Raw genomic sequence first — 13,228 nt, 5'->3', positions numbered from 1 at the left:
ACGATCAGGTAACCGTACCATCGACCATAGATCACGATCGTCCTAAACGCGAGCCTTCTTGGTTCGCGAGCTTCATGACACGCGGAGATAAGCACAAAGGATCAATTCGGTTTACCTGCGATTAGATACTCGATTTATTTCAATCCTGCTCTTCATCTTCTTGAGAGAGAATTAAAGATTCGATCGCTTTAGAAATTTCACAAGCTGAATTATCCTAAGATTCGATATTGGTTCTACTTCTAGCTAACCTACGATGAAGAGAAATGGAACGAGTATTTGTCAAGTATCGAGAGAATTTCGAGAATGATCGAAACGATTTTAATAATTAATAATTGCAACTATTTAGCGTAAATTCGCAGATAAACCGAACGTCACTTTTCACCATCCGCATAATCATAAGGGTATAACATTAGCAGATAAGCTAGAACTAAGTTAGCCATAAGTCAGCAATGGATGGTGGTCCTCAATTCCGCTGAACTCGTTCGACTCCTTTTTCCGACGAAGTAACGATCGTCGATAAATCGTACCGCGATCGTTAATAACGTTGCAGCATTTAACGATGGACGGCGTATAAATTTCTACGTGCTCGGAATAAGAATGGTCTAGTAAATCAACGGATACCTAAAGCTGATCACGTTCGATCGTGATGAGCGGAAACTTTCTTGTCCGTTGATTAAACGATCAAAAATTGAATGGAACGTACGACAGTGATATTCCAGCAATCCTTCCGATACGATCGAACATAACTGAGAATCTTTTCACATTTCCCTTAAACCAGATGAAAATTGTAATTAAAGATGAAGAAAAGATTTCTTGGTATTCTTACGTAATCGATTACGTAGCGAAAGGGTTGAGAACGATGAGTAGAAGAGGAAGGCGGAGTTGGGCGGCCTACGTGGTGAGCGAAGCATTATTAAATGTGGTGCCCCGATATTCTAGCTTTCTGAGGAGGTAAGGATATTCTTCACCCGACAAAGAAGCACTTCCAAGCCACCACCTATCCTTCGTTTCCATCTACGTGATTACCGTATTATGTAACGGAGTGTTTCGATGTTCCGTAGTAACACTTTCTCTCACACACATACACACACACTCTCTCTCTCTCTATCTCTATCTCTCTCTCTCTCTTTCTGTTCTCTTACTGTTTGGGGTGGCCAGTAAGTTTCCAGGGAACTCGAAACTTTTATAACAGGCAAAAGTGCTCGTCAAATTTCCGTGAAATTTGAAACCGCGATCATAGATAATAAGTATAACTACGTTTTCAAGCGATCCTCTTACTCTAACTTGGAAATTAGTTTCTTAATTGACATCGAATTCCCCAAGGAAATTTTTCTCTCTCGCTTTGCGACTTCTCCTCTTCCTTCGCGGATCTTGCAACTTTCTTCCATCCGAGATTTCGTTGGAGAGTAAACTATTGGAACAGAATATTTCTCGTCCCATCGTCGATAATAGAACAGTTATACAAGGTCGAGCCTCTTTCGAAAACTGGCCAGCCACCCCGAGAACTGTCTCTTTCTTTCTCTCTTTCTGTCCCTTTCTCTGGTGTGAGTCGTTGATCTGACTGTTCGCAATGGTTCACGTAACGCGCGCGGAAACGATGCGCGTCGTCGTTCCCTCGTTGACGACGAGACGAGGCAGGAAAAATTTCCCGCGAGTTTCCCGCGTACGTGCGTATGTGTGCAGCCGTAAACGACGATCGTAGAACATAGTGAACGTAGAGAACCTTACGTCTGCCTCTGTGGCTCGTGGCCGTCGTTGAGAAACACCGAGGAACCCGAGACGATGCGTGACGCCGCTTCGCGGATCGAAAGCGATCGCCACGATCGCTCGCCTCTACGTAGACCTGTTGTTTTTCACCATCTTAGCACGATATATAGAACGCTGGAGAGAGGGGGGATCGAGGTTCGATCATGATCCATCGATAGAATCGCTATCAGTCAACGTACCGATAGATTTCATCGATTCCTCGATCCCTGGTGCTTTATCTTTGGGCTGAGATACGTGCGTACACGTCATCTGGTTAGAGAGATACCCTCTGATCGAAGTAATCCCACATAAAAGTCACGGATATGGCAAACGAATGGATTCGTCCCGTGGGATTAGAGGTGTAAGATGACCTATAAGTTGATAGATCACCAGGGACGTGTTCGAGGAAATTATATACGTAGATGCGGAGGACGCATCGATCTTCGATGTCTTTTTCTTGAAATTGCTTATTCTCAGTTTCCTAAGTGTCTTATATACTTCGATCACAGGACCATACTGCCAGAGAGGACCGCGATATCTCCTCCACGCTGCGTACTCTGCTAGTTGATTAGTTAGAAAACATTTAGTTGTGTTGATTCTGCTTGCGATCCCGCGACGGGATCTCGTAACGAGGAGATCTCGCCGAGGGATCCTCACGCGGCCTGCCGACACCAGAGTAGATCAGACGAGCGTAGTAGGTACGTACACGAATAATAAAGAGAGAGACACAATACATAATACGTTCCAGTTCTTCTTCCAACTATTCCAGCCTCGATTATTCCCATGAATTCTATCACGTTCTCCTTAAGACATTCGTTCGAACACGTAATAAGTATATCTCTCGTACACGCAGGATACACTTTGTTTGTAACTTTGTATCGTTGGTTTCGATATCGCTGCATGCTAAGTATGAAGAATTCCTGTCCGAGTACGACGACGTATCGCTGACACGACAAGAATAAGAACCCAACGATTCAGGCTCCGAGAGAGTTAAAAACGAGAGACGTCTCGAAGCTTTTTAATCGCTACACAAGGGAAGACCTTGTCCGGTAAAAACGATGTTCCGAGCTTTGTTTCAGAACCAACTATTCGCAGTCTTACGAATGACTCGAAAGGTTCATTCATTACTCTAATTGTTTGCTCATGAACCGAGAACGAAGCAGCGAACTTCTCATCTCCTCGAATATATTCTCTAATTTCCATTTGGTATTTTATCCGTCTCTCGCATACTGTTAATCTCGAGTGAAATTCAAGGCGATACGATCAATTGGACAGAACGAAAACTCGATGGAATCCGTGTGCGCCGATTTTTCGAATAGAACTTCAAACCAGCCAGATCAACGACCGCCAGTGACGATCTGGCTGGCTTCGTTTGGTCAGAACGATTTGAGCAAGTCGAAAAGTTGGCGGATCGGAACGGAAGGCGAAACGGCTGACCCGTTTCACGGCCGATTTACGTTTCGACCGAGCGATCGAAGGGAAGTTGGCCGCTGATCGTCGTCGTACTCGGCCACGACGGAGAGACGACAGACCAGACGCCTCCGTCGCTCGTTGTTTCGTCGTCGTTTCGAGACGTAACCGGGTCGCACGGACTGATCCTCTCGTGGACGACGACTCTTTTTCGCAGCTGGACGAGCTCCGGACCGAAGTGCAGCGTAGGGATCAGGAACTACTCGCAATGTCCGCCAAGATGAAAACCCTCGAAGAGCAGCATCAGGATTACCAACGGCACATCACCGTGCTCAAAGAGTCGCTCTGCGCCAAGGAAGAGCACTACAACATGCTGCAGGCTGACGTAAGTGCCCATTTTCAACGCCATTTACTCTTTTTAACTCCGCGTACACCCTCCTTTATAAGTATTAGGACACGTGCAAACTAAAAAATCACGATAATTGTAAGACTCGTAAGAAAAACGACTCTTACCAAATTTTTCAACTTTATCGTAATAGAACGCATAAATTCTACCCCAATGGTTTGAACGAACGTATACTAACACTTATAAAGACGGGTGTGTCTTACTTTACGACAATCCTAACTTCCTGTTTAGCATCCTCGCTTCCAGACTAAAACGACAAATTCTAACGGATGACGATCTTTGTCTCGCACAAACAAACTATTCCAGTTATATGGAGTTAACGATTCAAACAATCGCGATATCCTGCAGTTACCAGCCAACTTAGCACGACCCAATAAATTCTCTACGAAGATTCCATTTGAGAACGAAGTTTTATCGAACCTTCATAGACGACTAGCGAACGATCAGTTCTTAGGAAGAGTTTTCCTATCGGCAATTTTGCACGATGATCTTGCCTTATGCAATGTAATTTATTGGGCAGTTACGAGAAGTTTATCACCTAATGAAAAATAATGCGGCGAGTTTAAACTTTCTACAGCTTCGTAAATCACGAGTTTTAAAGTTAAAGCGCATAAAACCCATATAACTTCTAAACAGGTTCCCCTTGACTTCTATAAAATCGTCGCGTGGAAGTTGGTACATACGGAATATCTAGGAAACACTGGTAAACGCGCTAGAAAACGTGACAATAAACGCAATAGTAAATGGACTAGTAAATGCAGCAGTGACGTATATAGGGTGGGATCGTTGAAGGGATCCCGATGTACGGGGAGGTCGGAACTGGGGAAATCGACGTTACGGGGAGGTCGTTATAGGGGAAAGGAAGGACAGGGCTGCAGGAAACTGGGTCGTGCAAAGCTTCCCTCCTCCTGTTCCCTCTCCAATCGGCCCGCTGGACTATTGGTAGCGTTTTCACGTCGCGTGCAGAACGTTGCCCGTGCAATGCGGATTGAATCGTTCCTGTTCCAAGTGGTTCCCACCCCTGCACACGTTCGTACGATGACCTCGTATGCGTGGTTACGTGCGTGCAGGTGGAGGAAATGCGGCAGCGGCTCGAGGAGAAGAACCGGATGATCGAGAAAAAGACGCAGGCCGCGATGCAGGCGCAACAGGAACGCAATCGTATGAACACCGAGCTGACTGAGCTCAAGGATCACATGGACATCAAAGACAGGAAGATTAACGTGCTTCAGCGTAAGGTGAGTGACCCTGAAACTATTTCTTTCTCTTCCTTCTTTTTTTTCATTCTATATATGTCTCCGCCTGGCATTGCCTTTGTAAGTTGATAAGAACAGATCTTGGAGCAACTACAAAGGTTTAACGCGTCGAATTTTGAAGCTTACGAGTTTCGTTCGTTCGTTTCCTTTTCAAGATTGAAAGTCTGTGCAGAACGAGTAGGAATGGTCTCCAAAGCGACGTGAATTATAGTTTCAAAGGGGAGGCGGTCCATTCTGTCCGAACAGAATGGCTAAACACACGGTGATAATGATCGCCCGGTGTAAATTAAAGCTTAATTGATTACACGGATCCATTTCAATTACGAGTAAAACGCGCGTCGACGCGTATTCATCTTCTCCATTACCGATCCTCGCAATTACTCTCGTTTTGCGCAGACCTGTGTAATTTATCTCATTCAAAGATATTCGTCGCCCTATTCCACTGAACTCGAAACGATCATAGGGAACATAATTACAGAAACATAATTTTAGAAATGTCGCAGATCGTGTAATTCGTATAATCAAAAATTGATAGATTTTTAACGGTATCAGACTTCATGCGATCGTATCGTTATAAATCGATTTGTTGTCTTGAGAGAAACGCGAATCACTGACCGATCTTTTCATTCCTCGGCGGTAGCGATTAATTGCGCCGGAACTAAAAAGGAGTTTTGGCCTGGTGATTAATCAGCCAGCCAGATGACAAAGAGGAAGCGCGCGCTTAGCGTATAATATTCGTAGGATGCGACCACGGAGTGCGCATGAGTGTGAATCTTGCTGTCGATTGGAATGAGTGTGAGGCGTGCGCGCGCCCGCGCGACACACTTTTTGTAATAATATTTTCTTTAGTCGTGCTGTGTAAAGGCTGTAGTACGTAAAACCCCGACATCCCCGTTATCTTTAAGTTCGCACAAGCTCCTTTTTCACCCGTTTATTTTTCATTTTGTACCTTGTTCCGTTCGAATAAAGCCACTTACAAGTTACGTTGCATCGCCTTGTTTTATTTCTTTTATCCAATACTTTCGTCACGAATCGCACCCCTGTATGTATTTATGTTTTGTTCGTGTCGTTGGTGATCGACGATAGCCAATATGTATAAAGAGAAGAGTTGAGAGAGGTACGTTATTTCTGTTAAAGGTACGATCGATCAGGCTGTCGTTGATTACCAATGTGTCGACTAGAGACAACATCGCTTGACAATTACTTTCCATTTTGTTATTTTTACCATTTTTTTGTCATTTTTTCGTTTCCGCATCGCGGAACGCTTGTTTTTACGATTCCGTTTTTTTTTCTACCGCGATAGAGACCGTTGATTATTTGTTGCTGTGTATCGCGAGTGCCTGATTGAGTAAATGTCTTGTCGAGCCGTGAACAATGGCTGTGAAGATCGATGATACGAGATGGCAGGTAAGTAAGAATTTACGATCATATTAATGGTTTGTGCATGGTAAACTGCGAATCGCTAACACGGTTAAGAGAATACACCACTAATCACGTTGTCTAAAATTAATCGCGCACGAACTAACATTCTCTCTGATCATCTTTGATCCAATAAAACTGTATCGTTCCTAAAAAATCTTGTTCCATCCCGACTTATTTTCTCGCTGTCTAAGACTTCGCGCGATTTCGATCGAACTGTCTGAAAGGAATGAAAGAAAAGTAGAATCTCTAACGGCCAAGTTGTTGTTACTACAGATCGAGAATCTAGAGGATCTGCTGAAGGAGAAGGACAACCAGGTCGACATGGCCAGGGCGCGTTTAACGGCAATGCAGGCACACCACTGCAGCAGCGAAGGTGCCCTCAGTAGCCTGGAGGAGGCGATAGGAGATAAGGAGAAGCAAATGGCACAATTACGGGAACAGAGGGACCGGGCGGAGCAGGAGAAACAGGAAGAAAGGGAATTACACGAGAGGGAAATCGCAGAGTACAAAATGAAAATTCACGCTCTCGAGTCCGAAGTAAGTCCTCGTGGTGGCACAGTACATTTTTTTGTCTCCCAATCGATTCCTCTTCCCTATCATTTTGCTCGGACTAGACTAAATCGTATATTTATTACAAATTTATAATGAATGTATCTAATTCTAAGTGCGTTCGAAGTACACCTTGTTTAGCATCGTTTCAGTCGATACGATCAATAATGCAGCTCGAACTTCTATGAAACTTTAACTTCCCACCATTCCTCCTGCTAGCAAAAACAAAAAACACTTCGTGCGCTTTTCTCGTGTTATTCCTTGGCCAAAGATCGTCCAAGTGTTAGTTTCTGACCGTTTCTGCTCACGGCAGGTTGAGAAATTGGGCGCCCGTTTGGAAAGAGCACAAGCAGAAAAAGACCGGCTGGAAGCGAAGCTGGAAAGTTCACAGTCGGAGCTCGGCAAGAGCAAAGCCGAACTGGACAAGGCTGCGTCCGAGGTTGGTCGTAGCGGAGCCGACTGGGAGGCTGCCAAACAGAGACTGACCAGGCTCGAACTAGAGAACGAAAGACTCAGGCACGATCTCGAAAGGTCTCAGAGCACTTACGGCAGAAGCACGCTCAATTCCTCTCAGGAAATGGACAGGATCTCCGAAAGAGCCGAGAAGACAGCCGCGGAACTCAGGAGGGCTCAGGCTGAGCTCAGGGTCACACAGGCTGACAACGAAAGAGCTAGGGCTGAAGCTGCTGCTCTGCAAGAAAAGGTAAAATATCGCTTCTACTCCACTTAGACGGTTTTACGGCTACCAAAATATTTTTACAATCTCGCCAGAGCGTCTCAGATATATTAGCCAGTGCTGATCATCTCTGTTTCCACACATTCGAGACGTTCTTGTCCTCATTAGTTGACAGTTATAAAATGATACATAAAATAATATATTCTATTTATAAATTAACTCTTTTAAACATTTTATTCGCTTGATTTTGAAACCAATAATCATTTCGCTCTTTTGTTGTCTCGTCCTAGAATTCATTTCTTGAACAGAATCGACTTTCTTGGCAACAGTTCGAAAATTGATTGAAATGTAAATTTCTGCAGATCAGCGAACCGCTGAGTCCCCGGCGATTGGGAAAACGTATCGTGACTCAATAGCATGACTCAACGTCTCGGTCACCGGTCACGAATGCTTTAACAAACCTTCTAACCACATGATCGATTCGAAGCGAAACGAATCCACAAATCTCGCGCAGAAATCACTTCCACCGCTGACAGAACTTCTCCTTGAATCAAGTAATCGATGAACTAGTCGAGTTGATAAAAAGATCGTGCGTCAAGGGACCTGCCTTGCGATCAATTAACCACCGAAGTATCCCCAGCTACGATTCCCATCCCCATAATCTGTAGCTGGTCGTTTTGCCTCTATTAATGAACGATCGAGTCTACTTGGCAGCCCTGTTCCGCTTCCAAGAAGCAAGAACAATCGCCTTTAATCGCGATCGATTCACGAGGCCACCACGGTCTGGTCCTGATCCGTACACGCTGTGGTAGTCGAATCTAATTTCCAATCACGCCTTCGTTCTTCCCAGGCATCACCGGTGTTCCCGATGTTCGTCGATAGCGCGAAACGAACCGGTAATGAAACTGCCGGCTAAGTGGCCGGAAAATTGCACGCAACTTCACACTCGAGTGCAATCGAAGACACCTGACTAGAATTTCCGTAGGGGTTGCTCGTTACCCCTCGTTTCGATCCATTTCGAATGATTGACTCTTCCAGAAAAGATTTCTCTTTAGAGCTTTTCTTTAGGTCGTCGAGCTTTTTCCCTCGGACTGATTACTCGAGTCGATGTATTTATTTAATCCCTGTATAATAATAAATCATCGCTTCACGTGGGAACATTAATAAACACTAATGATACGAACGTAGGTTAGAGCAAGCAGAGGAGAAACTGATTTTAATTAACGCAACGTGATGAACAGGCAACGCGTTAAATCTGTATTAATAACGACGTGCATGTATTTTCTCCAACGACGCAGCTATTACAAGATAGGAAATTCTAGAGATTAATTTCGTGAACGTAAACCTCGAAACAAGCAGAATTATGAGATTCTTGAGCTGGCTATCGCTTAGGTATCTGATGAGTTTATCCGGTAAAAATTCAACATAAGCGATTAAACGTGTCTTAAATACTTCGACGAACTGAATGGAATGAAATGTAAAAAGTGTTAAAACTTTTCGATGGTGTTTAAAGGTGGAAAAGAGTCAAGGTGAGGTGTACAGACTGAAGGCCAGATTGGAAAATGCTCAGGGTGAACAAGAGAGTCTTCGAGATGAATACGATCGAGCACAGGCTTCGGTGGCTCGTCTGCACTCGGAACGGGACAAGGCAATCGCGGAACTTGAGAAAACACAAGAGGAACTGGAACGGACACAGGCTACTTTGGGCAAGGCACAACTTCAACAGGATAAATTGCAAAATCTACTGGACAAAACGCAAAGTGAAGTGGACAAGCTTCAAGAGAAATTGGATAAAACACAGACGGAAATTCGCAGGGTAAGTCAAAGAGAATTTACCTACAATTTTCACCTGTAAATTTACCTCTGTTACGTGAAACAACTTTTCTGAAAATTACTAAGTTAAATACTTGAATATTCTATGTAAATCACATAGAAGCTAAATTGGGCAACATTATCGAAATTGAAAGGGTAAACCACTTTGAAATATTAAAAAAGGAAAATCAATTAATTAAGTTAATTAATTTGGCTCCTGAGTAGCTCGTAAAACGTAAATACAGACTTAAGGTAGAGACTAGAAAAGTTACGGTGGAACGATTCGATTCTATATAGATGCAAATGGAAAAGGAAAAGCAGAACTACGATTTCGAAAATTTGCAAAGCCAACTGGACAAAGCGCTCGGCCAATCGACAAGGATGCAGAAAGAACGGGAAACGATTCAATTGGAAGTCGACCGGTTGCAGGATAAGTACGAGAAAGCTCAGGTAAGAGAAGGTGATAACAGATAACATGGTCTCGAATCATATTTGACTAAAGTATCCACCACGAAGACAGGTAGCATTAGTAAAAATATCCTTTTACATCCAGATGATAATGCAAAGACTACAGAAGGAGAGGGACAACTTTCAGGAAGAAACAGAGAAACTGCACGAGAGGATAGAGTTCCAACAGAATCAAATAGCGAAAATGCAACGGGACAAGGATAACGTACTATCGGAACTCGAATTAGTTAAAGAGAGATGGGAGAAGGCTCACAATTCTCACCAGAAGTTAACCGTAAGTAACCTGATTTTTGTTGTAGGTCATCAAGGACAGTTAATGTCGGGAGAGAAAAAGAGAGAGAGCAGCGAAATTGCATAAAATTGTATTTAATTACAAAGTTGTATCTCGTTATAAAATTGTATAAAATTGGTCATTGTAACGTAGCTTGAACGAGACGACGCTATGACTGAAATCGAAATCCTGAAGGAGAAACTGGAGAAAGCGCAATACTCGATGAACAAGGCTCACGAGGAACGGGAGAACGCGAACAAGGAGTTCGAGAAGATGCTGGAGAAGTACGACAGGTGAGCGATCGTGATTTTCCGTTCGATACGAGTGACAATCGATCACGAAAGATCTTGCTATGATTTCGACAGAGCCCAGAGCGAGGTGTATCGGCTGCAAAATCGCATCGAAGTGATGGAAGCTGACAAAGACAGACTAGAGCTCGAGGCGGAAAAGCAACAGATGTTGGCATCGAAGAGTCGCGACGAGGCGAGGAAAGCCCAAGAGGAATTGGCCCGCGTGCAAGAGATGTACGATCGAGCGGCTCTCCAATTAGGTCGCACGAAGGAACACGAAGAGAAATCGAAGGAAGATCTAGATAGGTTAGCGGTGGATCTGGAAATGGTACGGGAACGTTACGAGAAATCGCAGATCGAGCTACGCAGGTTACAGAACGAGAGAGAGAAACTTGTAGCTGACAACGAGAGGATCAGTTTCGAATTGGAGCGCGCTCACTCCCAATTGACCAAGGCTCAGGCAGCGACCGATAAGACACAGGAGGAGTTAGCACGAATGCAGCTAGAGATAGAAAAGATGTACGAGAAACACGACAGGCAGCAAGCCGAAGTGAGGAAGGCGCAAGCGGAGACGGAGCGGTTGCGAGTGGAGGCTGAGAGCGCGCGCGAAGAGTGCGAGAGGTACGCGACCAGGTTCGGCAAGTATCAAGAAAGCCAAGAACGGCAGAAGGAGGAACACGAGTGGGCGAAGCTGGAGGTGGAGCGGCTTCGCGATCGGCTGGAGAAGGCGTTGGCGGAACTTGAACGCGCGAGGAAGGCCGAGCAGGACGCCTCGAGGCTGCGCGCCGATCTGGAACGTGCGGAAGGGGTGCGAGGTAAATACCAGTACGAGCAAGAGAAGTGGCAAAGCGAGGGTAGTAGGCTACAACAGGAGGTGGACAAGCTGCGCGAACGCCTGGAGGGCCGTGAGTCGGAGCTGAAGAGGACGCAGTCGGGCAACGCCGAGCTCGAGGCGAAGCTGCACGAGACGCAGCTTCAGCTCGAGCGGGCGCGCGAGGAGACCAACAAGGCGACTGCGGCGCAGGAGCGGAATCGCGGCGAGATCGAACGCGCTAGAATCGAAACCGAGAAGATACGCGATCGTCACGACAAGGTGAAGGCGAGAGCGGACGCCCTGGAGGCGGACAACGAGAAGCTCCGCGTCGAGATTGTACGGCTCGAGAGACTGATGCAAACCGAGGGTAAGACCAGATCGGAGAGCGCGAGCATCGAGGTCGAACGGCTGCGCGCCAGCCTCGACAAGGCGATCGTCGCGCGCGATCAGGTGGAGCTCGAAGCGGGCAGACTGGCCAAGGAACTCGAAAAGACGCACATGCAGACGGCCAAGTATCAGGAAGCCGCAGAGGCGAACAAGAAGGAACTCGAACGGCTAGCCGCGGAGATGCAGCTGCTCAGGGACGAACGGGAGGCACTCAGGCAGGAACTGAGACGGGTGCAACAGCAGCAGCAACAACAACAACAGCAGCAACAGATCGCTGGCAGCGAGGAGATAGCTCATTTACAGCACGAGCTGCAGCTCGCTCAACGGGAACGCGACAAGATGGCCGCGATCCTCGAGAATCGAGAGAAACATTCGGAGAAGATCGAGAAGGTGAAGGAAAAGCTCGAGGCGGAGGCGAAACAGCTGCAAGTGGAACGCGATCAATTGGTGATACAACTAGAGAAATCGCAGGAGATGCTGGTCAACTTCCAGCAGGAATTGAACACGAACGAAGCGGAGCTCGAGCGTCAACGCGAGGAGGTTCGCCGGTTGCAGCAGATGCAGCAACAGAGGGTACACGCGCAGACGCCGGATAGAGCCGCGAAGGAGGCCCTCGAGGCGCAGATGCGAGAGGTTCATCGACTGAGCCAGCAGGTGCAAAACCTGACTCAGGCCCAGACGAAGGAACGACAGAGGGCCGATCAGGCCGAGAAACGCGTGCAAGAACTTCAGAAGCAGATCGTCTCGAGGGATACGAGCGCGGCTGCTGGTGGCGTGAACGAGGCACAACTCGAACAATGGAGGAAGCTATGCGAGACGGAGAAACAACGGGCGGACGCGGCCGAGAGGCAGGCTAGTGAGCTACAAAAACGTATCCAGAACACCGAGAGGCAACTACACGCTCAACAACAGCAGATCCAGCAGATGCAGGTGACGATGCAGCAGCAACAACAACAGCTACAGCAGCAGCAACAGCATCCGCAACAAAACGGCCAGGAGGTCGCCAGGTTGAGAAAGGAGCTCGAGCGCGCGCAAGAGAACGTTAAGCAGGCAGGCGTCGAGCGCGAGCGGTTCCAGGAACAGCTCGAAAAGCTGTGCCAGGAACTGCAGAAATATCAGGTTAGCAGCAGCACGACCTGCACTCGCTCGCGCGCTAACCTACACTACTACAGCCTACATCCGCACCATATAATGCCTGCACTATGTCTCTGCCTATGTATACCGTTGGCTGATCGTTGTCGACCGGCTGCCGACACGTCATCGCGCCTCCTCGTCTCTCTATGTCTTCTCATTTCAACCGCAGCCTCTGCCTTCGTCGTCGACGAAGCAGAAACTCGCCCACAGCTCATATACACGCCGCAAATAACAAACAAAAAAAAAATCAAATCATATATCAAATATTATGCATATGTAACGGAACGATAACGATCGAACGATATCGTGTATATATATATACATATATATAAGATATATATATACGTATACAAACGAAATCGGAAAAAAACCAAACCACGATGCACCCGCACAATCTTTCTCATCTTATGTTGCGTACATGTATATCTCGGGGCGTCCGTCACACTTCACAGCGAAGAGCAACATCGCCTTCATCATTATCATTCTCCTCGAATTTTTTTAACCTACCTCTATAAACCCCTCGTTTCTCCACGAAATCGTTTCCCCCAAAACCATTTGCGATTACTCTCAAGCACAGCCATACGCGC

The 13,228-nt window shown here is 46.2% G+C and overlaps 1 protein-coding gene across 7 annotated transcripts in view; it reads left to right on the top strand.

Annotated features, from left to right (window-relative positions):
- Positions 1–13,228, top strand: part of LOC132906044 (trichohyalin) — a 68,885-nt gene that overhangs the window by 41,444 nt on the left and 14,213 nt on the right. For 5 of the 7 annotated variants that reach the window (XM_060957879.1, XM_060957878.1, XM_060957881.1 and 2 more), the window contains 9 exons: positions 3,374–3,541; positions 4,633–4,800; positions 6,514–6,777; positions 7,103–7,492; positions 8,979–9,281; positions 9,575–9,727; positions 9,831–10,019; positions 10,170–10,309; positions 10,382–12,626. In XM_060957879.1, the coding sequence (XP_060813862.1) occupies positions 3,374–3,541; positions 4,633–4,800; positions 6,514–6,777; positions 7,103–7,492; positions 8,979–9,281; positions 9,575–9,727; positions 9,831–10,019; positions 10,170–10,309; positions 10,382–12,626 (4,020 nt within the window). Of the gene's footprint in view, positions 1–939; positions 952–3,373; positions 3,542–4,632; positions 4,801–6,513; positions 6,778–7,102; positions 7,493–8,978; positions 9,282–9,574; positions 9,728–9,830; positions 10,020–10,169; positions 10,310–10,381; positions 12,627–13,228 lie in introns of all 7 variants that reach the window. The other 2 variants (XM_060957880.1, XM_060957882.1) reach the window with 1 other exon arrangement.

This window comes from Bombus pascuorum, chromosome 4 (genome assembly GCF_905332965.1).
Source record: "Bombus pascuorum chromosome 4, iyBomPasc1.1, whole genome shotgun sequence".
Classification (NCBI taxonomy): Eukaryota; Metazoa; Arthropoda; class Insecta; order Hymenoptera; family Apidae; genus Bombus; species Bombus pascuorum.
The sequence above is the reverse complement of the archived record's forward strand: the minus strand, read 5'-3'. Positions and strand labels throughout refer to the sequence as shown.